This window comes from Mytilus trossulus, chromosome 3 (assembly GCF_036588685.1).
Source record: "Mytilus trossulus isolate FHL-02 chromosome 3, PNRI_Mtr1.1.1.hap1, whole genome shotgun sequence".
NCBI classification, from domain to species: Eukaryota; Metazoa; Mollusca; class Bivalvia; order Mytilida; family Mytilidae; genus Mytilus; species Mytilus trossulus.
The window spans coordinates 71,383,208-71,410,572 of record NC_086375.1 but is presented as its reverse complement, the minus strand read 5'-3'; the positions used below and the strand labels follow the sequence as shown (position 1 = coordinate 71,410,572).

Below are 27,365 nucleotides of genomic sequence, written 5' to 3'. Positions count from 1 at the left end.
TGCAATGTTAGTTAATATAGACAGGTGGCATCTTTTATCAGAAAGCTGAATAACTTATTCTGATATGTATATTAATTTGTATGAATTATTTTTTTTTGCCTTATTTTTATTTTATTTTTTTTATTTTTTATTTTGTTTTTTTAATGTTACCTTTGTATTATAAATCATTTTTATTATTGTATATATGTACCTCATGTTACACATATATGTGTATGAGCGTTGCTTTACAATAAAATCATGAATATCTAATGAATTGTATGCAGCTGCCTTACAAGTGAGAGATTGATATTGCTTTTAAACCAGGTCAAATCCTTCATTTTCTACATAAACCAAGTCAGGAATATGATAAACGTTTTCTTTTCGTTTGATATGTTTTGAGCGTTTGATTTTGCCACTTGAAAAGTGACTTTCCGTTTTGATTTCTCCTTGAAGGTAGATATGTTTTGTTGTTATTGTACTTTTTCCTATTCAATTAATGCACAAGTAAGGTTCATTAACATAAGACAAACAAAGTAAATTTCAAAGTTAACGTTTATGTAAAATTGAGCAATAACATAAAATATAAATAACATACATTCATCACAAATTTAGGATCATCATACAAGTGTTAACTACACTAAGATAATAAATATTATCATAATAGCAAAAATATTTTCTTACTCGTAATATCGAATCTCAATACAATAAAATAAATGCTAGCTTATGATCAAATTTAGTGTGTAAAATAAACTAAATTTATATATTTAATCATGATTATAATACAACTATCTACGTGATATTTCATTTCTGATAACGCAATATCAGACCAATAAATTAATCCAATTTAAGGTCAGCCTTCAGTATATAAACTACTATGAAATAATTAACAATTGTAAAATAGTAGATAGACTTTTCCATTTAATCGAATGCTAAAATTGTAATCGTCCGTCGATTTTCTTTCGAATGAATTACCAAAAAACACTATATATTCCATCTATATAGTTATATATTTTCAAGATACTTGGTTCTTCAAAAATATATGTCTTATTAATGCCAAACATCGAAAATATATACAAGGAAGTATACACAGTTTACCATAGCCTATGACTATCCATCGGCTTTATGGAACGTACCTCTACACTATCAAGCCTCTGGTTGACCAAAACTTTAACATTCACAATCTTTGATAACAACCCGGGAACATAGGAAGACTGACAAGATTGTGACTTCGATAGACTAAACTAAATTATGGTCACAGTGAACAAATCTAGTTGCTCCTTTTGAATATTCTATTCGCTGATATGTTGGTTTTATTACATTTGAAATATTTGGTTCCGTACACGCGACACTCATCTCAATGTGCGTGGTTTATAAATTACCAGTTGTCCTTTCAGAAGCGTCATGTTGTATTTCCGGGTTCTCTATATCGATTTCCATATCATCACATGGAATATTGTCTAATGTATTTAAATCATTTTTACAGAAATGATAAGTCACTGCAGTACAAAATGCATGACTTACGACATTGCTTGTTGTTCTGATTCTGTCCCTGAAATAAAAGATTTTAATCAATAATTATGGCAGTGTATAATCAATACAAAAATAGAGTACATGGAGTAAATATTAAACAAAAACATCCACCAAATTAGAAAGCACTGGACAACTGATGTGTTTTTGTAATTCACAAATTCATATATAATGCGTCGTGTTTACTCTTGTGTCTTGTGTAGCATTTGTGTCTGTTTGTCTTTTTTCATTTGAGCCATGGCGTTGTCAGTTTATTCTATATTTGTGAGTTTGAACGTCTCGGTGGTATCTTTAATATTTTTTTTAAGCCGTAAGTCATCCAGAACGTTTTGTTACACTGTCATGAATTAATAAACCAATACCAATTTTCATCCATACAATGACACAATATAACAATAAGGAGATGTGGTAGGATTGTTGATATGACACCTTTTCGCCTGTTCAAATTAAGAGGACCAGCAAATATAGGCTATAGTTCGACCTTAAACAATGAAAATATCAAATAGAAACAGTAAAACGGAAAGTATTGAAGATATTTGTTAGTGTATACTGTTTGTAAGTATTTTTGAAAACGATTCAGATACAAAAAAATATTAACAAGAAACGGCAATATTGTTTGTACTTTTATGATTTGCATCTATTAATCTTAATTAATTTCTATAAACTGTTGCAAGATTTGATAAAGTATACTTACAGATACCATTCAACAGCAAACAGTAACGAAATTTGACCAGCAGGTATATTTAGGGATGTAAGAACCATCACTAAAGTCACAATACTAGAACTTGGAATAGACGGCAAAGCTAATGTTGCAAAACCAGTTAATATGCTGTAAATAGATATATATGTTGACAGAGTTTGAAACTAAAGACCTCTAAATAATATTTGTCTTTTTTATTTGTTTTGGCGCATTATGAACAACGTTAAATTGTTGTTTAGGATTTTCATACAGTTCCCTTTAAGCTATCATTGAGGGAGAAATGTGCAAAATCAAAAGTTTGTAGCGTTTAATGCAATTTCACATTAACATAACTGAAAATGACTTTTCTTCCATTATGTAGCTTTTAATCATTTATATATAGAGAAAATCCAAATGTTAAAGATATACACACAAATAAAAAAACACACAAAAAAGTAAACAATTGAAATGAATTGCTAAAACAAAATTATATTGGTTTTGATAATTCTTCATGACCTTTGAACATACATAGTCTCTTAAATCCAAATTTTTAGTATCTGGTGAATATTTGACTCATTTGATATCATACAACCTCTTTTTTATTTCTATATCTACAATTTCAGAGCAATCAAGTATGAAGTATTTTTTAAGTTCGTTATTTGCAATTTCTTAAATCCATTTGTTCTTTGATAGTTCATTGTCCGAGTATTTTTTTGTCCTTTTGTGTTAACCTACGTGCGTTTGAACAAGCAAGAACATATCTTTATCCTTTTTCTGTCTTGATATTCATGCTTACCATATAACGATATAATCTGCTGCTGACAGGGACATTCCAGAAATGGTTGCTAGAAATACTGCAGCTGCTGATATGAACAATGCACTGCCATCGGCATTCAATGTAACGCAGAAGGGTATCACAAAACGACTGACACGTTTGTCTATTTTATTTTTTTCTTCACATGCGTTTAACATTTCTGGAATTGCGACTGCACTATAATATAAAAAATAATGTTTTTAAACACGATACATCATTGTAAACAATCAATAGGTCAGCAGCGATAGTTTGAATTTTCGTTGGGAAGAAATTTGTTGTTGTATGTTTTTTTCCAAAAGTAGGGGAAACAATCACTAAAAACACATTCACTATCACTTTACTACACGTTGTGATTATTAAAACTTGATATAAATGCTCCGTCGTAAATATTGTTTTGAAAATCATGTTCTCATACAATTAAAGGGTTCACTTGGATTTTTTACAAGGTTTAATCCACAATTTTCTACATAATGAAATGTCTGTACCAAGTCAGAAATATGACGGTTGTTTTCAATTCGTTTGAGCTTTTGTGTTTGGCATTTGATCCAGAACTTTCCGTTTTGAAATTTCCTTGGATTTCGATCTTTTTGTTATTTTGATTTTTTAAACTACTTGATACCAATCATTCTTAGCGGTCATTTCCAATGTTTTGTGATTTTAATTGTACATCAAACAAAAGTTGCAAAAAATGTTTATTGGACATGTTAGCTTCATAAAACTGCATCATCTTCAATAAATGTGTACATAATTGCGCCTGACCAAAGCCAGGAACATCTGGTCTTTTCTCGTATTGTGTAATTTATAATTTTAGTTCAATAATGTTTTGGATTATTTTGTTTAAGGGTCAGCTTAAGCCCGCCTGCGGGTGCAGGATTTTCTCGCTGTTTTGAAGACCCATTGGTTGCCTGCTGCTGCTTTTTGTTCTGTGTTCGGGTTGTTGTCTTTTTGACACATTCCCTATTTCCATTTTTTTTTTAAGAATTGAATGCTTCTTTTTGTAAATTTATTTGGGTGTAAAAGCATTGACCGAAGTACATTTTTCCGCGCTTCATACTAAAAATGTGCGCACGGTCAACGCTTTTACAACCCTATAAAATTACAAAAAGAAGCATTCAATACTTATAATTACATTTTTTTAGCTATGATCATGAAAACTCGAATTTTATAAATTTTGTATTTTATTCACTTGTGCACTTTATTGTGGGACCACGTGCTATCATGAATGAAAAAGTTTTTATTGAGTAATGCAATTGCTTACGGAATAACAGGTGATGTGCAGTTAGCAAATCAAAATAAAGTATTATAATGTATTTAAAAATGATCTGATAAAAAGTAAAAAGTTATTAACACTTACGTGCTCGTAGTGGCTAGTGCTATCATCCAAGGCCTAACCAAAGTAATCAGATATACATATGGATTTCTACGAGTGAGAATAAATAAAACTAGAGGCATGAATACAAGTTGATGAATGGCAATTCCTGTTGTTACAGTTAGGACAAACATGCCGAGCTGTGCAAATACAGTTGAAATATCTGTTATTCCTGCCATGGATACCGCTATTAAACTAGCAACTCCTAGTGGTGTTGTCCTGTACAATAACAATTAAATGTTAAATTACATTGTACTTGATATGAGTAAAAAGAAATGGGATTAATTCGTCATAACTGTCATGATTAGTTCAATATCTTTTCATAAAACATGACATTTTACAACTTTAGTTACTAAGCTGAGCACAATAATGTGCAGACAACCATAGGCATTTTCATTGCTTTATAAAAGATGATTACGCATGCAACTACGGTCTTCCAAGTAGTAATCGTATCGGTGTATACATAAAATACATTGATATATTGCTATATTTCATAATTAAGTTTTCAGAACTTTGTATTGTTCGCAGTATTAAGGAGTTTCTATCCAAGGAATAGTTTTATTTAGTTGTATTTGACAACCCTTTTCATATGCTTTGGTCCTCGATGAATTTCAATTTCGAAATTCATTTGACCTTCCATGTTTTTGATTCGAGCATCACCAATGAGTTTTTCAAAACCGATTAGGTACCTGTTTTACTTAAAAGAGCTACACTTACCATAGAATCCATCTTAAAATCTGCAATATTATATCTGCTCCAGCCTGAAAGAACTGAGTAAAAACTTTAACTCTGCCTTTAAGTCTACTTGATGCAATTCCAATTAGAGTACACACGGTTATCAAACCTGTAAGTAATTTAAAAAATGGACTGCAACGTAAACAAATGGACTGCAATGTTAAATAAGTGTACATGTAAGCGTGGACGTCATTTGGTCTATGATGGAGTGTTCGTAGTCTAACCCTATTTTTTTTTTATTTTTGTATGTGTTCCAGAAGTTATTTTAAAAATGTCATTAAACACTTGTCAATTTGAAAACAATCTTTTTACGACACTTTTTTATGGTTTTTACTCATAATATTTTTGAACTGACATGTAGAACGGACGTTTATTGTTTTAAACCTCTATATTTCCATCTCGATGTTGTTTGATAGCGTGTGTTGTCTGGTTATTGTCTCATTTGCATATTCTTTGTCTCTCCTTTAATTCAAATGCATGTATTAACATTATTTATAGTAAAGTAGAAACGCTGTCAATACGCCAAATCTATTTTGACAAAAATACTATTATCAGTAAAAATTGCCTTTTGTTAACAAAAATGAAATCTAGTGTTTGTATTATTACCATTTGCCGAAAACATTTTGAAAAGCTGTAAATTCCTATAGCCTGTGGTATATCCAAATTACTTCATCATGTTTAAGTGGATCATGTATTTCAACTTTTATATGATATTTAGTGTTTTGAAATAAATAATGTTTACAGATTATTACTTACCAAGCACATTCGTGCCTCCTGCATCCTTCACACTTTTACTTATAGTTTGTACAACTTCAGATATAGTCCCATTGGTCGTGTTTCGTTCAATAGTTTGAAAACTTATTTTATTTTCAGTTTGAGATTGAGAAAATGTGGCTTTTATCATGTTGTCTGGGAATACATTCCTACAAGGTTGGAAAAGGTGCTCTATTATATTATTCATATTAGATTCTGATTGGTTAAAATATATTAGATATATGTGTTTTGATCAGTAATATTCAAACCAATAGTAAGTTATGAAACTTTAAAAATGAAATAGTGTAGAATACCTAAATGAATCATTTGCAATTTATTTTATACCATTTTGTTTATTTTCTAGAATATTTTGAATTATTTTGTTTAAAATTAGGTCAAAAGTTACTGACCTAATACAAAATTTAATTTAAACAATTCTGCAATAGCTATATGTGAACTATTTAATTCATTGTATCATTTAATAACCTAAGACTTCTAAGTAAAAAAGATAGCATTTTGATGCTACTGTCATACAAGTGAGAGCTTTGGTTGGATATAAAACCAGGTTCAAACCACCATTTTCCTCTGAGTTTGGTAGTGTGGTCATAATACTTTTTACCACACAGTTTGTATATATATATTTACCTGAGTAAATCAATAAATATGTCTTGTGTTTCAACAATAGCTGTCTCTTTAATGTCTTTGGACAAAAGAACACCATCCCCTGAAAATATTAATCAATGTTTTAGTCCACATTTAATTTAAAACGCATTTTTTTAAAGCAAGTTAATTTATATCAATCTTGGCAATATAATTTTTCATAAAGGCTGAACTCTACCTTCCATAGTATAATGAAGCACAGAGTGACATTGCTGAAACTACAAAACGCATTATGGCAACTATTAACTGATATTTATTATTTCTGATACCATTCAAATGTAAATATATAAATAAAACGCATATATAAATAATAAACTATTAAATATTTTTGGACGACATTTTAATTTGTATAATGACCTAACATCACTGATATTGAATATATTATAAAAAGTACATACCTGGTTTGAAAATGATGCACAATGCTACACCAAATACGCCTGCTAATATGTTAGTGATGACAATGAAGAGGAATGATATTGCACTGATTTTCCCATTTGACTTTGGATCTAGCGCAGCACTTCCTAGAAACGAAAAACAACCAACATTTTATAATATGTCACATTTTTGTATTCTTCATATAAATACAAAAACAGATATCTGTTATGTAAATAAAAACAATACACACATAATTTCACCGAGTTGAAGCGGTTACCTGAGATCACCCCTAGTTTTTGGTGGGGTTCGTGTTGTTTATTCTTTAGTTTTCTATGTTGTGTCATGTGTACTATTGTTTTTCTGTTTGTCTTTTTCATTTTTAGCCATGGCCTTGTCAGTTTGTTTTAGATTTATGAGTTTGACTGTCCCTTTGGTATCTTTCGTCACTCTTTTATATACGTTTGTAAAAAAGCTTAACAAATTCGGTAAACATTTCTAATCAAATGTAGTATCGGTAATCTTGTGGTATATATTTACTTGTATCAAGACTACGACTTCACTTATAAATTAATATATATATTGAAACTTATTATTTCACCTAGTGTTTTTGTCGTGCTTAATGATTTGTTTCATAACTCCATATTTTTTTATTTTTTTTTACGAAAAGTCATGAATGGTCAGTGCCCAACATTGAAAATATATACAAAGATATATAAACTGTTTGCTTAAGCCAACGAATATTTATCTAATTTATCGTAACAACCTTTCTGGATAATTTATTGCCTTTTTTATGTCTTTATTATTTGTCTTTGATGGCAGTCTCTGTTTTCATTTGATATGTTTGAATATTTTCACGTATGATATATATATTTTTTATACATTATAGACCAACACTTCAGTATATATTGGTTTACTGTTTATAGTCGGTTTTTTATATACTACAACTTCTGTTCTATTATAATTCTTATATACAATAATTTCAATGTAGGAATTAAGTCTTTGCATGAAATAGAATCAGTTCATACTTTCACCAAAGAACAACTCAGAAAAAACTTTCAAAATTTGGTACGCTAAATACTCGTTTCGATTACATAAGACTCGAATCAATAGGTTGTATGACCAAGACAATAACAATCAAAACCAAGGGGTAAACAAAGACTAAAAAAATCAAAGGACATTAAAATCAACAGTTATAAATAATAGATAAGAAACAACACGAACTCCAATATCAAACACAAATTTGATTAGCATTAAATCCAAAAACAGAAACGTTTGACCAAAACGGGAAAATGCTATCTTCGTCTTGAGGGGATTTTCTATTGATTCTCCAACAAATTGATTTCTTTTCAGTTTAATTCCATTCATTTAAAGTTAAAGAATCGCCGGCAATGCATTTGAAATCCAGTCCCAAGTAACTTACATTATTGTCTATTGAATAGTTTAGATTAAGTTCATGTATGATGTTGTTATGTTCATACTATCTTACCTGAGATTACACTGCATACAATTAAAGGCAGAATCAACAACTTCAAAGTTCGTAAAAAAAGCTCTCCTGGCATTCCTGTTAAAGTAAACACATTTGAACACTTTCTAGTATGGAGTTGCATATCACATGATTATCAATGATAAACAAAAGATGCAATAAGATATTAAAATTTCCCATGAAAACGTATCTCTGATTGACTTCATAAAATGTCGCAAGTGTGTTTTCACATAGTACTCTGTTTGATATTTATGAATTTGATAGTGTACAAGGCATTCTTAAAAAGCACATTTCTATAATTGGCTAGTTCTTTATGTGTTGCAGTATTCTCCCCCAATCTCCCCACGCCGACAGCAGTTCAAATATAATCAACCTATACACAGAAGAGTGATAATCACAAAATATTCAGGGGTAGAACACATTCTTCATTTGGCACTTTATGCTCTGGTCGTATTTTGGATTTATATCTTACAATTGCTTCGGTTGGTATTAATTTCTATTTTATATATCTTTCATTGCCATATATGATACATTATTTTCTAAACGATTCTCATACATTTGAATTAGTGTTTACTTAACGATTTTTATACAATTGAATTTAAAAAGAGATACACAATTTTACACACAGGAAAAAAAAAGAAATGCAAAAGTAAAAAAAAAGTTAGAGCACAAGATATGAGGACTTGTATTGCCATAATAAAAAAATAAATAAAGACAAAAATAGCATGACCAAAAGAAGGATACACGACCCAACAAACGAAATCAAATTGAGCACATTATTTTTAAGATTAGACAACACAAACAGAAGATGTACCCGTTGGTAAGCTTGAATATCCGGAAGTAGTGTATGCTCAAAAATGAAGGAGCATATAAGTTAGACTTTAAGACGGGGAAAGTGCTTCTACGACACATAAAATATATGATTATATACCTATCCATATCAAGGTGTCTTTCGATGGCTGGGCTGTTCTTATAGCAAACCCAATAGAAAATCCCAACAGAATGCCTCCAAAGGTCAGGATGAGCATAAGGTTTTTTTTGACAAATTTTTCAATCTTATTTGCCAGACAGCATACTCGTCTCCTGACTTCATGTTCAGTTATATGTACTGATGTCAATGATTCTCGTTCGTGCTTATAAAGATTCATATCTGTAGATCCTGAAAGATTTTTTTTATAATATATAATGTATAAAGTACATTTTCATGTTGTGCTAGTATGTAAAAATATGTATGTCTAGTAATCGAGTAGTACATAAATAATGAAATTACGATTAAGAAAAGAAACATTCTCACACTATAATATTTGTACATTTTTTTTTTGTATATTCATAGTTAATATCCCAGAGTAAGTGATTGGCTATTATATTTATGAACTGATATGATGATGAGTATTATGAAACTAAGAATTTAATAACCTTCGACAAAGTTGATCTTAGATGCATTTTGACTATCAATGTATGTTCTGTTAAGTCATATAGCTCTTCAAATGTTTAAATTCTTCTACAACTCTTGTTTTCGACTTTAATCGTACGTAATGAAGGTAAATCCAGAAAAATGCTTTGAAGGCACAATATTTTTGAAGTGTTGTATTAATATTTTGTAAGAACAAATTATGTGGATAGATGGATAGAGCAATATTTTTGTTTTTTAATTTTCTGTTTCGAAACAAGTTGCGCCATTTCTTTTAGAGCACATAATGCTTTAATATGTGGGTGTGTGTTTTTTTTAATTAATGGGACTTCTCTATACATAAGACTAATTATGAGTATGACTGAGATGATATTTTTGTGATAAAAGAATTTAAAAATAAAGATTCAATCAAATTCTATTTTAGACATCCATTGCATCTTTTTTTCATATTTTTATATCAGTTTTATTTCCCATTTGACACTTAAAAGTTTTAATCTAAATATCGTCAACTCTGTTTTATAAATGCTTCAAAAAAGCCGATGCAATTTACACAATTTATTTGTATTCATGTTCGTTTCAGTATAAAAGTACATATACTAAGTACAACCCTTTAAAACGATACATTTCATTCATTTCCGGAAGGAAAACAACAATATTAAAATATAAAGTACATTTACCATTTGAGAAATTAATTTACTAAAGCAAAAAAAGAAATATACACAGGAAGCAAATGCAATCTTACCATACAGATTTTTTTTTCTATTATGTATAATTTCTATTATAAATTCTACCTATAACTTTTGAACTAGTTTGAATATCGGTCTATTTCTGTAATTTATTCTTACATACTTTTGACTTTTTAACCCTGTATGCTTACATTGCCTATGTAAATTTTAAAACTGTTTGAATGCACATTGAACGACAAATTTATGTGACGTATAAAATTTTCTGACGTCAGACACTCAAATTAATTAATGTGTTCGTAGATAGAAGATGTTTTTGTGTTCGGTTAAATTGTCCCCTTTTAAAATTGTTATACGATGATGACTGGTGTACCCATATTTTGACTATGTTATTAATTGTGACTGTATCATGTAAATATAACGGAATTTGATGAGACTGTTATTAAATTGAAAGGGTTAGCGCTATAGAACCAGGTTTAATCCACCATTTTCTACATTTGAAAATGCCTGTACCAAGTCAAGAATATGACAGTTCTTGTCCATTCGTTTTTTAAGCGTTTTGTTGTTTGATTTTGCCATGTATTATGGACTTTTCTAATTGATTTTCCTCTGAGTATAGTATTTTTGTGATTTTACTTTTTTCTATTTGATAAAAATATTATCATTTCCCGTATAAAACCATTAAAAGGGATACTGACTATCTTTTACGTATTTGTTATGATTTTAACAAGTCATAATAAATGTTCAAAATAGCCTAACGCGGCAAAAAATCTTGGAAAAAATATCAACCATCAAAGAACTTGTCGAGAAGGACTCTCTTAACCCATACCAAAACTCCGTGAAAGTTATAACATAAATTGCCTTTTAGATAAGGTTACATTGTTTTTAGAAATTAGAAAATTGAAAAATCCATGATGAAGGGTATGATATAATTTAAAACAACTACACAATGTTATCTAATATTGTTGATTATTCGAGAATTTTAAATAAATCAAAATTTATACATTGTATTCATGGTGAGTTTTTTGAATTTATTATTAAATGAGCATTTGGAAGCTTAAACTTCCTTCCTTAATATATTCCAAAATTATTTCATATAACATTTCTAATGGTTCTTTATAATGACGTTAAGCATAAATTAATGCAGGAGTAGTTTACCGGTATTAAAATTTTATATACGACATAAATAAACCATCATTTTATATTTTTATGGGATAGGAGGAAAACGGGAGGGGGTATATTGCAAAAATATATATACTTTGATATTGTTAAGTGCAAATTTCGTGTTAATTATATCAGACTGAAATATGTTCAATTAAAAACACATCATATGTTCATCATTATTTCATTTAATTTCGGTTTGTTTTGAGCGATCAATTAATTAATATTTAAATTCTCTAAAACAATTAAAATTTCAATTGCTCTAACCTTCTGATAAACATAATCTTCATATCGTTATTCAGATTTGATACATATCTGTTTTAATAAATTACCCTCCAGCAACGCTCGAATCAGAAAACAAATACAGAACAAAAAATTGGAATTAATAAATAAAAGTATGGTGTTGTTGAAATTCGATCATATAAATTGTTTAAAAAAGACGGAAAATATTATCTCTTTATGCAAATACATGTAATGTTAATTGAATAATCGCTAGTAAAAGCAATCGGAATACTAGGTAGGCCTATGATATAAATTGTTACCTTCTTGTGTCCTAGCTTAGTTGTGAATATTACTCGGTCTTAATAAAACAATTTATATAGGATACACATTTAAAAATCAAATAGTAAGCATGACGTGAATAAAAGAATTAAGTTCATAAAGTAAAAGTAAAATATAGGACAACAATCGATCGATCGATAGAATATTCTGGATTTTCCCTTTAGTTAAAATACATCAAATACGGATATACTGAATGATATGTGTACATAAGGCCTAAAATAGTTGGAAACGTTCTCATAACAGTCAGGCCAATATTTGTCAATTAGTAAGCAAAAGATACACATTTGATATATTGGTCTTCTAAAGACAATGTTTACATAAAAAAATATTATTGAAAAACTCAAAAGCTTTGGACATTTTTTTAACAAAATCAAGGTATCTTTCCTAAGTCAAAATGAATTTCATCTATTGTCAACATACTACGGGAAAATGTAAACATTAATGAAAGGGGTCATTTATAAAGTTGACACAAAGAAAATAGTTATAAGTTGAATACAGACAGTAATTTTAAAATAAAGTTTAAAGAGTAAAATATTTATTCACAGATATTGACAAAAATAGCATCACAACTTTGTAAAAATACGAATATGCAACATTAACTTACATATTGAAATTGTCAGTAGTGAAGGATATTTGTAAACACTGTTATTCAATTGTTGAATTCCGATATATCCATTAATTGTTTTACTTATTTGCAATATATTTTCTATATATAGACGTATATAGATGAACTAATTGTGTTACATGTAAACAACTTTCAAATCGTTTTCATTTTGTATATAATTAATATAATACCTTAAGGATTTATTTTTATATGGTTTAATCTATGGTCACAGCTCTAGGTTAACACTAGGATCAACAGGGGACAAACATGGTGTAATAAATGCATATGTCTGTCCCATGCATTTGGTTGGCCTTTGCTACATCTTCCTGTTTTTTTAAAAACCTATCATGAATTTGATAGAAGATCTTTGATTACATGTCTTGTACTTTCGTTACGTCTTTTCTTTCCATGTCGTAAAAACACTAGTATAAAGTAAGACGTCACAAGATGTGGTTAATCGCTAGATGTTTTTACACATTGGTTTTTTTATTGTCGTTGTCTTCAACAATTGGATACGATTTACAATTTGACACTTCAAAGGTTCATACATGAATTTGCGTATTGCAGTGATTTCCTTTTGAGTCCCACATGTTGACGTAAGAAGCAAGAAGGTTCAAATACAAGTCTTGTCATATGTTGAACCTGATTTTAATTTTAGACATATGCATGAGATCTATATTGAAGGATATATTATTACATGTGGTGAATGTGGTAATATTGATGTTTTTTGTTGACTAAAATTGTACCTTTTCATATTATAAAGTTTGAAGGTTAATGATGAACATTAACAACATTCAAATTGTATGATCATGTATGCATTTAATATAGTAATGGTATGGTTGATGCAAAACATATCCTTTCAATTACTTTACCAGTTTCAATAAATTTTATATAGATAGACTTATATAATTGTAAAAATTGTGTTACATCTTAACAGCTTTCATGCTTGATCATGTATACAGTTTGATATAATAAAGATCTATGTTATAATAAAATTATGGATAAATTCAGGGTCACAGTTCAAGGATAAAACTAGGCTCAAAGGAATTTTATTAAATGAGATATCTGTAACTTTTGCTTAATCATATACACTACTTTAGGTGCCACTAATTTTTTTAATATATATTAATTGAGAGATAAATATTTCAAAGCAGACTAATTAGAGGCAATAATAATGACCACCAATACACTGAAACCTAACACAGCTCTTCCTGAATTATCTGTAGAAATAGGTAGTTGTAGGTAAAAGATCTGATTATAGAAGAAATCTAGCTTTAAAGTTAAAGTTAGATATTTGGCGTATAGTCCTTGTTCCTTTTGAATCAAATTTGTTTAAATTTTGCTTTAATCATGTATTTGAAATACTCAATGTGGTTTAAAAAAATCATTGACAACATAAATAAAATGACAGATTAGTAACAACTGGCATTATGGATTCGGAAATTGTAATCTTTTACGCGTAATAGTTTTATTACAGCAATAACACATGTACCTTAACACAAAGTTAAGCATGAATCTAAACACAATTTTACACATTTAACTAAACACTAAGCTTACATCGACTGAATTATCTTGAGTCATTTTATACAATGCTTTACAATTCATCTCACTGTCTTCAATATTACTTTATACATCAATAAAGAATAAGAAAGAAAGGAGATAATAAAAAGTAGGCAATAACAATATAAAGTCTTTGATGTAGTTTACTAAGGGTCGTAGTGTTCTTGACTCAATTGATTGGCATGCTTCAATATGTTTTTCGCCATTATTCGACTTTATCAGTAATACTATGTTTAGATAAAATGTGTACGAACCCTCCTCCCTTCCCTTTTTGTCCTAACCTGCCTGACTGCTACGGGAACCGATTGAGGGAAATCAGACAATATCAAACGATGTACAGGCATAACCAATATTCCAAACCAAACCTTGATTAAGGTAACGAACTTTTTCTTGTCGAAACGTTCCAAGATATATGTATAAAAATTAAATATTGTATGATAGCTTTACATTTTTGTACATAAACGGTAATACCTTTCCTTTCCAAAATTTACGTAAAAGGGAAGATTTTTCGTTCCTTATTGATTTTCTTTTTTGGCTGTTGATGTTTCTTTGGCACCATCTTACGCTGTTATATCACAACGTATTCGCTACTTCTGTATCTGTTGTGATGTTTATATTTTAACGTACGTATTCTATGTATTACTAGTTAACTATTAAGTCACGTAGTTCGTGACCACAATTACCTTAAACCTTACTGATTTTTTTCAAAGAAATAAAGTTTGTTTGTACCTGTAGGAAACCTACTCCAAACTGGATAGCACAACCTCTTTTTTACGGAGATGTTTAAATTGTCCATCAAGCCCGGAAATTTAGAAACGATACGGGTGGACTTATCGATCCTTTAGATAAACTTATTCTCAAACGAATATTGACTTTGTAATCAGTAAATGTATATCAAACTCATATTATTATTGTGTACATATGCCAATGCAAGGCTCAATTTACCGATACCTGTATCTTGGCATTGCACAAGCTCATGATTTTTCTGACTGTTTATGAACTACTAACACTAAATTCATTGGATGTTGGATGTGTATTGATTGATTATTTAGTCTTAGATGCATGGTTTTATTATTAATTTTGTTTGGCTTTGAACTCGGTAACTAGATATTTGTACTTAGTGACTTTTTGTTGGTATATGTACAAATACTTGGACACGCCCACTCTGTGTTTTATTAAACGCGTTTATATTTGTATCCATGTAATGCGTTAAACCTTTTTCACTGATTTTCATAGTTTGTTCGTATGTTTCACTGTAACAGTTACACAACAGTCCCAGGTTAGGGGTTGGTTCGAGCGCCTTCAAACTAGTTTAACCCCACCCCATTCTGTAAGTGCATGTCCCAAATCAGGGGACTGTAATAGAGTGGTTGTCTTTGTTACTGTTTCTCATAATTGTTTTTCGTTTATTGTTTTGCATAGAATGCTCTTATGTTTTATCTTAACATCACAGTACAAGGTAAGGGGAGTGTTTGGCGCCAAAATAACTAGCTCAATCCCGCCTCATTTTGTGTGTCTGTCTCTAGTCAATTCAGTTGCTGTCGTTTGTTGCTGTGTTATATATATTTTTTCGTTCATTATTTTGTACATACATTGGGCCGTTAGTTTATTTTTTTCTTTTGAATTGTTTTACATTTGTTATTTTGGGATTTTTTATAGCTGACTATGCGGTATAAGATTTGCTAAATGTTGAAGGCGTCCGGTGGCATATAGTTGTCAATATCAGTGTCATTTTGTCTCATGGGGAGAGTCGTCCCATTGGCATAATATCACACTTCCTGTTTTATATATATACAAAAATCATAATCAATAAGTTTTGTAGAGCATTATTTACCTTGCACCTGAAGATTTTCATTACGTAGAGAAGGGTTAGTCTGTGAGATTAGAGTTGTTTAGAACAAATCACGATTCATAATATCTTTTGAATACTTGATAAACAACTTGGACCTTTGACGGCTATTTATTTCCAATCTTAATGGAGACATGCAAAATCTACACAGAAAGTGATGCAATACTTTTAAATTATATGTAATTTATGTTCGTCGACAACATTTCAGTTCTTCCCATTTGTTTCTTAGTAACTCCTTCTGATAAACCTATACTTGTATTCACTTTCAAAACTCAAATTACTTAGTATTGTCTATAAGAGATAAATCATTAAAATGTTAAAATAAAAATTCACCTTGTAAAATAAAATAAAAAAACAACATGATAGAAAAAGACTCACATGTATGAACAGATTATAGATTTTCTTACCCTTGAAGAAATGAAGCTTAGAAACTACATGTACTGAATATTGTATCCTATATTTAATGACCCGTTCTGTATCTCACTTTGTCATACCTTCTGAAACCTTTTAAAGCTACCTGTATTTACCCTTGAATGAACTTATTGCAATTAAGTAGACATTTTGAAATAAAACATCCCACAAAGCATATTAATTGGGTTAAACAAAAGGGTAAATTTAATAGACCGATATACCTCACGGCTGATTTTGGTCTAATTTTTAAAATAAATGCTAGTATATAATATCCTTTGATTATGTATATCATAAAGTGTTTAAATAGTGCAGATGTTTCAAAGAAAAAATGTGATCAGAGGGCAGATGGGGGAGTGGGACAATGAGAAAAAACGTATGGCATTTAACCATGAAAATAAACTCATCATAGATATCAGGACTACATTTTATATATACGCCAGACGCGCGTTTCGTCTACAAAAGACTCATCAGTGACGCTCGAATCGAAAAAGTTAAAAAAAAAAAAAAAAAAAAAAAAAGCGAAATAAAGAACGAAGTTAAAGAGCATTGAGGACCAAAATTCCTAACAATTTTGCCAAATACAGCTAAGATAATCTATGTTTGAGGTAGAAAAGCCTTAGTATTTCAAAACATACAAAATTTTATAAAACAGTTAATTTAAATATAACCATATCAATGATGATTCATGTCAGCACAAAAAGTCCTGACTACTGGGCTTGTGATATCCTCGGGGAAACAAATCTCCGCCAGCAGTGAAATACCTATTTCTTAAAGTCGACTGTAAAAGCTTTACAAATGGGAAACTATTTTGAAAAAAAAACAAAACAAATACGACAGAAATGAACAAATTTCAGGAATTACCTCGTCTATGTCAGGACAACCTTTAATAAGTATGTATGTTTTTATAGTTATCTATATGTACGTGTATATTAAATTCTCCACCATATCAAAGCCATACCCATATATACACTAAACGTTTCAGGGTTGAGTTATTAGTAATTGTTAATGCGGGGTTCACACATTGCCGATTATTGCTCCCGTTTGAGATCAGACAGCAATACGATACGAAAAGTGAAAAAGTCGGATTGGTATCCTCAATTATCTGGAATGTCCTATCATTGTCTGAACGCATTCGTTTTAGTTCGTAACAGATTCCTACGGATCGGGAAGGGTCCGAATAGTTCGGCAAAGCATCCCGACAGTTAGGTGCGTCCCGTAACATTCGGGGCAACTCAGCCGATTTTGTCTAGTCGGATTACAATCGTGGCTATGTCGTGACAGATTATGCTGTATCGGATCGAATTCCTAACAATGTCTTGTGTATTCTGGACGGTGTCCTGTAGAACGGGAATGATCCGGAGTAATTTTTCATAGCTGTTTTTCTGCCGATTGAGTCCAGATTGCATCCAGATCTTGTCGATTGCGAACCGTTTTTTGCCGAAACCGTTCCGGAACAGTCCCGTTATTAATACGAAATTCGTCAATGATACCCACGTCAGAGTCCCGACAACTACAGAATACAATACGACTGAGACCAGACAAAGCCGTTTGCAATGCGATAGAGCGGACCGTGATAGGATTACGTTCCGACAGTACCTGATCATCCCGAACATGCCGACAGTTTTCGAACAAATAACTTCCGTCAGCGTCGGTTCACTGTCTGGTCACTGTCTGATCTCAGTCGGATTACATTCGGTAGAGTCGGGACGCAGTCGTGACAGACTCGGTCGAATTTTACCTGGCGAAAAATACAAATCGGATTAGGAGCGGATTCAGAACGGGATTATCGGGACTTATTCGCTTAGAAACGGTTGAATATCGGTGCTTCCTGAACACTATCTGATTGTTGTCGTGATCAAATTATTTTTTTTACAAATTTTAATTTAAGTTTGAATTTTCATCCACGATTCACAGGATCTTGATCAGACTTTTAATAAATTTTAATCGGGAATGGTCCTGTCAAGAACGGTAGTAAAAATCGTGAATGTGTGACCCCAGCTTAATGGAACACTACTACATTTACTTATAAATCGATCGATAAGTCTACCAGGATCGTATCTAAATTTTCACAACTCGGTAAACAACATATCACCGTAAAAATTAGGGTGTGCTATGTCGTTTGAAATAAAATTTCTACAGGGACAGCTAAATTTCAGAACAAAATATTAGTATCCATGGCAGAATTTAGTCATGGGTTGCAAATTTTGTGGCAACGGAATCCCTGAATTTGGGACTTAGAAATCATACTTATTTTACGCTCAATGAAGTCAAAAATGTCACTACGATACGGGCATATAACAAACGAGTTGTGATATATAAACAGCGTAAGATGGTGCCAAAGAAACATCACGTACCAGCAAAAAAAATAACAATAGGGGGGAAAAAATCGTCCCTTGTGTCCTGAATTATGTTATAAAGTTTTCTGTGTAAAACTGGTATGTCTAGATCAAGGGATGGATTGCTGTTATTTTATTTATTTTTCAAAGTAAGATCCTATAAAGTTAAGGGGAATTTAGGTGGTATCGGATGTATATTTATAGATTTTTTTTTATTATTCAACGAAAACAATATAATCAAGATAACGAGAAGTGTTGTTAAATTTATCAATTAAGAGGAATTTAGACGATTCTTTCCTGAGTGTTACCATCAACAGTACATTATCATTATCAAAGAATTTATCACAATATGTTAGAGCTTTCGATCGAATATTCCTGTTACACTAGTTACTGAGAAGCCAGAAGGAAACTAATCAGTTGTCATATAATATCAAACTAAATTTGTTGGGCATTCCTCAACCCCTCATCCTTTGAATACACACTGTCATTTACTTTTTCTTATGATATTTTGGTTAGAAAATAAATATTTGAGAAGTCCTTACCTTGTTAAAATATTCGATGTATTATACACTGTTTAAACAATATTCCAATTATAAATCTACATGGCGAACTTTAACCTTTCCGTTATTGCATCAGCTTATTCAGTATGTATCCGTTTTAAATAATATTTGACTTACTTTACAACACATTGTTTTTTTTTTAATGTTTTATCCAATAAGGACACGCGAGTGTTTTTGTTGTAATCCTGGGAATTTTACAATCAATTGTGCATCTGTTTTGAAGTGTTTAATTTATTTTTTAAGAATTTGATTTATATGCGGTTGTTAAATGTTGTAATAACCCAATCTGATACGACACCATTTTGTACAGGATGTAATGTAAACTTCATTAGTTTCTAAATATATCGTGATGCACTTTATTTTACTACAGACTTCAAAATAAAAGAGTCGGAGAGGGGGTTCATGAATCCCCATGGCTCCCAGACAAAAATTGGTAAAAATCCTATTTTTTTCTTCTCTAATTTCCACCGTTCCTGCACAACCCCCGTCCCCCCTTCTTGATTTCCATCACTCATTCCCATGTTTTCTATAGATACCACATATATTTGGTCTGCCACGACCCCCCCCCCCCCCCGCCCCATTCCCCCTCCTAAAATACAAATTTATGCAATATTCCATACATTATACATAGATTCTTAAGTGAAGTTTTATTTTTAAAGTACTATAGATATTTTTTGGCACAATTTCATGGCCTGGTAAATATCCCCTCTACACATTGCATCAGCTTATATCAGTGCTGTATATCAATGATCAATGATGTTACATCTGTTACTTATATATATATAGCTGTTCGTAAAATCATCAAAAGTACATAACATATTAATTTTAAGCATTTATCGAAGAGATTTCATTTGTTTGTAGTTTCTGAAATTACTGTTATTGGGAAAATTTATAAACAATTAAATTTGTGATGTCGTAAAGTCAAGTTTAATTCATTCTCATAAGTTGGCATAAAACTTATTTTAAAATTAATATGACACCGTGCTTCCTTCGTTTTAATCTCTCTTATAAGTCATAAGGTAACTAGGAACCCAAAATTAGAATTGGAAGGGGCCTTTTTTGGTGTCACTTTTATTATTATCGATATTTTAAAACAGTAATTCGTTTACATCTTTTGGCTCTGTGTCAAGTTATGAAACGATCGATGGATCAGAGCACGCCGCCGACATGTATGCCCTTGTTATATGTTTGATTGTGATAAATCTTCTTACCTAAAGGATGATAACAGACATTTCTATATTTCTCATCTTTCATTTTAACTGTCCTAGCTTGTAAGACTATCCCAATAAATATGTTACATTTATATTAATCGATATGTATTTAAGATGCCGATATTGTGCACATTGCATCATAAAAAACATAGAGAGACATAGGTTTCGCTATTTAGACTTCAATTTGCAGATTAAATATAGTTATACTAAAATAATCATGGATACAGTAGTGAGTTTTCAATAAAGGACATCAAGAAAAGTTTATGTCTTTTATGCCAACGACTTACCATTCTAAAATCTACTTACTGTCTATTCTATTCATAGACTTACGCACTGTCCATCCATAGACTTACGCACTGTCCTTTGTTTCCATCAAAACTGTATTTGTGCATGCGGAATAGAAGAATAAACATCGCCTGCATAAAGAAAAAATGTTTTAACTTAAATTCCCACTTTAAAAAAAAAAGAAAATACATGAGGTAATAAAAAGAACCCATGCAGAATGTCAAGCAAACCAATGGTCAAGAACAAAAGAGTAAAAAAAACAGACAACAGTCCATAACGCACAAAAACTATAAAATGACAAGACGATGATCATATTCGCATTAACAAAAAATAACCCACCAGCCCAGAGGATTCTCTACATGACAACATAAGCCCCATAAGTCACGGTGTAATCATTTGGGTGATTCAGAATATTATTCAAATTTCTTTTCTGACAGATATATTATTGTCTTGGATTTTTCTTTTGTAAATAATTAAGTTGTAATGTTTCCAATGTTTAAATTGTTTCAAAATAATTTTCAATAGTTAATTCCTTTGTAATACAGCTTTATAGATATATTGTTTGTTTCTTGTCTGCAAATACTAGAAACAGGCCATGAAATTCAGACGGCAGGTATAGTCACGATAAATATAACACAAGTGCTCATAGCCAAAACTATTCACTCAGTGTCAGGAGCTCTACCTGAAATATTTTAAGAATGTTCCATAATTCGATTTTATGATATATATATATATCATGAGTAATTTCCAGTCCTACAAATTCCAATTGTGTTCCACATTTGAAAGGTCTAAATTTCTTTATTGAAGAGGTCCTTATATGTTTCAGGAAAGTCTTATTTATTTATTATTTCACAATCATTTCAGGACCTCCGCTATTCAAATCAGTCTGGATATCCTTTATTATTCAGGAAGGTTCACAATTACTTCAGGAACTCCACAATTCGATTTTTGATTCAACAAGTTGTTATACATGTAGCATCTATTTACTTTTATGAAAAACATTTCAACCCACTATTAACTGCATATAGATGAGGATATTGGTGTCAAACTGTTAAAGTTATTGAGAATTGGAAGAAGGTACTGAAAGATAACAAATTGCTCGCAGCAATATTGATGGGCTAATCCATTCGATTGTTTGAGGCATGGATTATTATTATTAAAATTGAAAACTCATTTCTCAGGGCTACTTACAAAACAGAAATAGTTATCAAAGGTACCAGGATTAAAATTTAGTACGCCAGACGCGCGTTTCGTCTACACAAGACTCATCAGTGACGCTCATATCAAAATATTTATTAAGCCAAACAAGTAAAAAGTTGAAGAGCATTGAGGATCCAAACGAGATGTAAAGATTAATTAATTTAGATTATATATATTTGTAGTAATTTTGAAAGTATGTTCATAAATGGAACTTTTGGTGTTACTGTATAGTAGTACTATATATCAGTATACTGATGACATAACGTTATCATATATATGCTGATTTTGATATACCGAGTTCAAGTCCGATGAAAATTCTAAATGATAAGTGCTTGTAGCAAATGGCAAAATCAAAAGCAAAAACACATTAAAGAAATGGATAACTTTCATATTTCTGTTTGGTATAAACATTTTCTTGTGTAGAAAATGGTGGATTAAACCTGGTTTCATAGCTAGCTAAACCTCTCACTTGTATGACAGTGGCATAAAATGTCATTATATTGGCAACGATATGTGAACAAAACAAATAGATATGATAGGTAAAAATGTCAAATATAGGAGTACATCAATCAACATTGTATTATTATAATCTACTTCTTCTTCCAGGTAAGGAACCGAATTCAAATTTTGAATGTATGAGGTAATCTTAATCACTATAAAAACAAACAAACATATCAACAAAGAAAAACAAAATGACATAGCCCATCAGCAAAAACGTAGGAAAAGAACATAAAAATTGACCACAGTACCGGGACTTTTATTATTTCTATGACATGTATGACTGTGTATGTCAAATTCGAGGTATAAATGTAAAAATGAGGCAGTAAAAGCCGTGTCTGTTGTTTCATTATTTTCTAGTTCTGGAGGATATATATATATATATACACAACTCGTCTAAACATCAACCCAACAATGTTAGATCTGTAAATTTGCTTTCGCAAATTTTTGGTTCTTCCCTCGCCGGGATTCGAACCCATGCTACTGTGATATCGTGACACCAAATCGCCTGCACTGCAGCCGTCCCGCTAGACCACACGACCACCTGGGCTCTCATAAAAGAGCTTTCGGTGGCCATATGTTACCTTTCCACGTCAGTTTTTAATCTAGCGGCGTACTACAGTACATGATAATGGAAACCAATCAGAAAAGTTTAGATTAATAATTAAAAGAACATCATCAATATAATATCTAAATGTGAAATTAAATGACCTACTTTGATCTTTTTTTGGTTTTTAACAAGTGTCACAAGTGTCTGAGAAAACTCCGACCATATATGATACATATTGGTAGATATTTGAAAAGACTTGCCTTGGCCGGGTCGTCTAACAATTTATTACATTTTTACTCTTTGAGTATGTTTGTTTTGTTCATACATCGTTGACAATGTAATGAAATTTGATGCGACTGTCATACAAGTGAGAGGTTTAGCTAGCTCTAAAACCAGTTTCAATCCACCATTTTCTACATTAGAAAATGCCTGTACCAAGTCAGGAATATGACAGTTGTTATTCATTCGTTTGATGTGTTTGGACTTTTGATTTTGCTTTTTGCCTTTTGATTGTGCTTTTTGAATTTTCCTCGGAGTTCAGTATTTTTGTGTTTTTTATCCTTTTATTTTGTCTAATCATCTGGAATTTTTGTATTAAAAAGAACACATTTAATTTGGGGAAAAAATCCAAAGCCTTAAGATTTGTTGATGAGTATTATGATATTATTAAATTTATATAAAGATTCGGCTGTTTTCTGCTCTTCGGTCGGGTTGTTGTCTCTTTGCGAGATTAAGAAATAAAAATAATTTTAACAAATTTTCTACTTATTTTTACTGGAAGAATAGTTAAATTCGGTCAATCCAACGCCTGCAAATAATAAATGAAGTTTAGTGCTTTGCCAGATTAATATGCTATACTTACTTATGTGTTTTAAAGTGCTTTTGCACCTGTCCTAAGTCAGGAATCTGATGTTCAGTAGTGTTTGATTGTTGGTGTGGTTTCTAGATTAGGCCGTTGGTTTTCCCGTTTGAATGGTTTTACGCTTGTAATTTTTTGGGGGCCTTTATAACTTGCTGTTCGGTGTAAGCCAATGATTCATGTTGAAGACCGTACTTTGAAGACCTGTTGGTGACACTATGCTGTTGTTTTTTCTATGGTTGGGTTGTTGTCTCTTTGGCACATTCCTCATTTCCATTCTCAATTTTATTTGACCTATAATGGTTTACTTTTATAAATTGTGACTGCAATAGAGAGTCGTCTCATTGGCACTCAAGGACGAGATTATCGCATCTTCTTAAATATGTCTTAATATATGCTTTTAATATTTATTTCTTACGGTACTTGTAATATTCCGGCATAATATCAAGTTAACATATTTAGCTTCTATTGTATGACTTGTATATATGTATACAAGACACACTAATACATATTAATATATATTTTTAATAATATGTATGCTTCAATGTAATGATTTGTTTTGTGTGTGCCTTGTGTAACACGGTACGCAACTTACTATATGCATGTTTGTTTTTATTTGGTCGGGTTGTTGTCTCTTTGACACATTCCCCATTTCCATTCTCAATTTTATTGCTCTGCTTTCATACTTTTAAACATCTACATCTACATCTACCTCGTGTTGAAATGCTAAGGGTTTAAGACCCATCACGCAAGTACTAATTAAGTCATTCAATATGGTGTACATCAAAATCATATTTACATGTGAGACACTCTATTAAATAAGAATGCATCTGCATCTTCTATATTTAACAGTCTTATTGATGAGGCATTCGCGTCTTTGATGGTACGTGGAAAGAAGCTGTGTTTGTTGAAGTTTGAAGGTTTTTAAATTTACTTTGATGATATTGCCAATTTGTCCTGCCTTGTTGTTCTACATAATCTGGAATATCTATGGATATTTTTTTATGTAAAGCTTTCGGTGAAACAAGCAAAGCCTTTCAAGTTATTTTCCATCAGTCGAATCTCTAAATTAGTGTATTTTTAGTTCATTCAGTAGGCTATTAACTGACCCAGGTTCTCTGCTGTATCGATGTTTGATGAAACGTGCTGAGTCTTTGAACAATTTCTATCTGTTTGTAGTGGTTTTCCTGATATGGACGGCCAGGCACTCATCGCTTGCATATTCAACGTTTGTCTGACAATGGCTTGATATAATCTCTTCTTACTTTTTCAGGGAATTTATCGATTTTTCTTCTCAGAAAGCCTAATGATTCATTTGGTTTTGCCGTGATGTTGTTGATGCGTATACCCCATTTTAATATACTACAGGGAGTGAGACAAGGTGGCATTTTATCTCCACTACTGTATAAAATCTATAACAACAATTTACTGATGGAATTACAGGAAACAAGGCTAGGTTTCAGGATGGGCAATGTTTATCTGGGATGTCCTACATGTGCGGACGATATCGCTCTTTTGTCTTCAAATCCAAACGAACTACAATGTATGTTATCCACCTTACATAGACATGCTGTGCAAGACAGAGTATGAATTCACCCCAAAAAGACCAAAACAGTAGTATTTAGTAAATCAAACAGTATTAAATCAACATTATCTTGGAAACTTGGTGACTCTGATATTTCGCCATCCAATCAAACTGTGCATTTGGGAATTCTTAGATCTGAGCTTAAAGAAAATAATCTGAATTTAGAGGATCGTATAAGTTTAGCAAGGAGGACTATGTATGCATTGATTAGCACAGGACTACATGGCTCGAACGGAATCAATCCCATTGTTGCCTACGAAATCTATCAGTCTTACATACTGCCAAAGCTTCTGTTTGGGTTAGAAGTGTTGCCACTGAACAAATCACATATAGACATTTTAAGGAAATTTCATATTTCAAATCTACGTCGATTCCAATCATTGCCGACACGTACAGCAACAGAAATAGTTTATTTATTACTTGGTGCATTGCCTGTAGAAGCAGAGTTGCATAAAAGACACTTAAGCCTTCTATATAACATTATCTCCGGTAATAACTCCACTCTGAAGAACCTCATGATGAGACAATTGGCTGTAAATGAAAATCAAGAAAGCTTTTTTGGTCGAATACAGGATATTCTTGAACAGTACAAGTTGCCGAAAATTGATACTCTAATGGCAGAACAACCTTCAAAATAAGCGTTCAAACATCAATGTAAAAGTGCAATTCAGAAAACATGGACTAATATATTAGTGGCGGAGTCTGACAAAAAATCAACTCTGAAACATATCAATACAAATGATTTGGCTGTTGGAAAGCCCCATCTAATATGGAAATCGTTACGCTCAATGGTCTCTGAGGTCAAAATGGGCATTACAAAAGCCAGAATGCTTACTGGAACATTTATGACACAAGTTATCAAACACAAGTACAACATAGAACACTCAGATCAGATTTGTAAACTGTGCACAATATATTCCGAAGATCTAACGCACATCATTCTTGATTGTCCTGCCTTATTTTCAACTAGACAAATATATTACAACCGTCTCAAGTTAGAGGTTATCAATGTGATTGGTGAAAGCAAGTGGTCTGAGCTGTTTGGAAACAAAGATGCGATTCTTCTGCTAATTTTAGACTGTACAAATTTTAGCAAATATTTTAGTGTGGATCAACAAAATACTATTACAAAGTTATCAAGTGTGTTATGTCATCAACTATATTTAATGAGACTGAAATTGCTAGAAAAGACAGCAAAAGTGCCCAATAAACAACGTGGTAGTGATATATGTAAATGAACAGTGACTCTATAAATCTGATTGCTGGAGATATTGGCAATGTAGTCTTTAAAATCTAACGTTAACTTTATAAAATTCCACTAAAGACATTTAAATTAATTATTTTTGATATGATAAATAGATAAAATTAATTGATAAAAGTGGAAAAGTGGGTCGTGTATGCATGTGTATATATAAAACATTCTGTGAGGAGAATTGGAGATATGTAGATAGTGTACATAACATTCATGACAAGATATTCTTGGTGTTCCTTAAAGGAAGGCAATACAAACAGAAGAAGAAGAAGGTGGTAAACTGAACTCCTAAATATGACTTTTGGTTCACATTTTCTAAAACGTGCTTGTTTTAAATATTGTCTTTGCAATAAGACGATATAAAAGCTTGGTAGAGTCACCGTGTATACCTTGAAAGCCTTAAAAGGATTCTACA

At 31.3% G+C, this 27,365-nt stretch overlaps 1 protein-coding gene across 4 annotated transcripts; it reads right to left on the bottom strand.

Annotated features, from left to right (window-relative positions):
- Nucleotides 1-546: 546 nt before the first annotated feature.
- LOC134712296 (excitatory amino acid transporter-like) lies at nt 547-19,626 on the bottom strand. 4 transcript variants are annotated; one of them, XM_063573707.1, is made up of 11 exons: nt 16,611-16,675; nt 9,306-9,533; nt 8,378-8,452; nt 6,915-7,037; nt 6,502-6,580; nt 5,860-6,026; nt 5,086-5,212; nt 4,354-4,587; nt 2,982-3,176; nt 2,201-2,335; nt 547-1,528 (listed from the first exon to the last, which is right to left on the bottom strand). In XM_063573707.1, exons 2-11 carry the CDS (start codon nt 9,520-9,522, stop codon nt 1,348-1,350), a joined length of 1,533 nt encoding a protein of 510 aa, XP_063429777.1. In that variant the 5' UTR covers nt 9,523-9,533; nt 16,611-16,675; the 3' UTR covers nt 547-1,347. The 4 variants fall into 4 exon arrangements, with proteins under 4 accessions (XP_063429777.1, XP_063429776.1, XP_063429775.1 ...); XM_063573706.1 differs by lacking the exon at nt 16,611-16,675 and adding an exon at nt 16,582-16,602; XM_063573705.1 differs by lacking the exon at nt 16,611-16,675 and adding an exon at nt 12,172-12,257.
- Between the last annotated feature and the right edge of the window lie 7,739 nt (nt 19,627-27,365).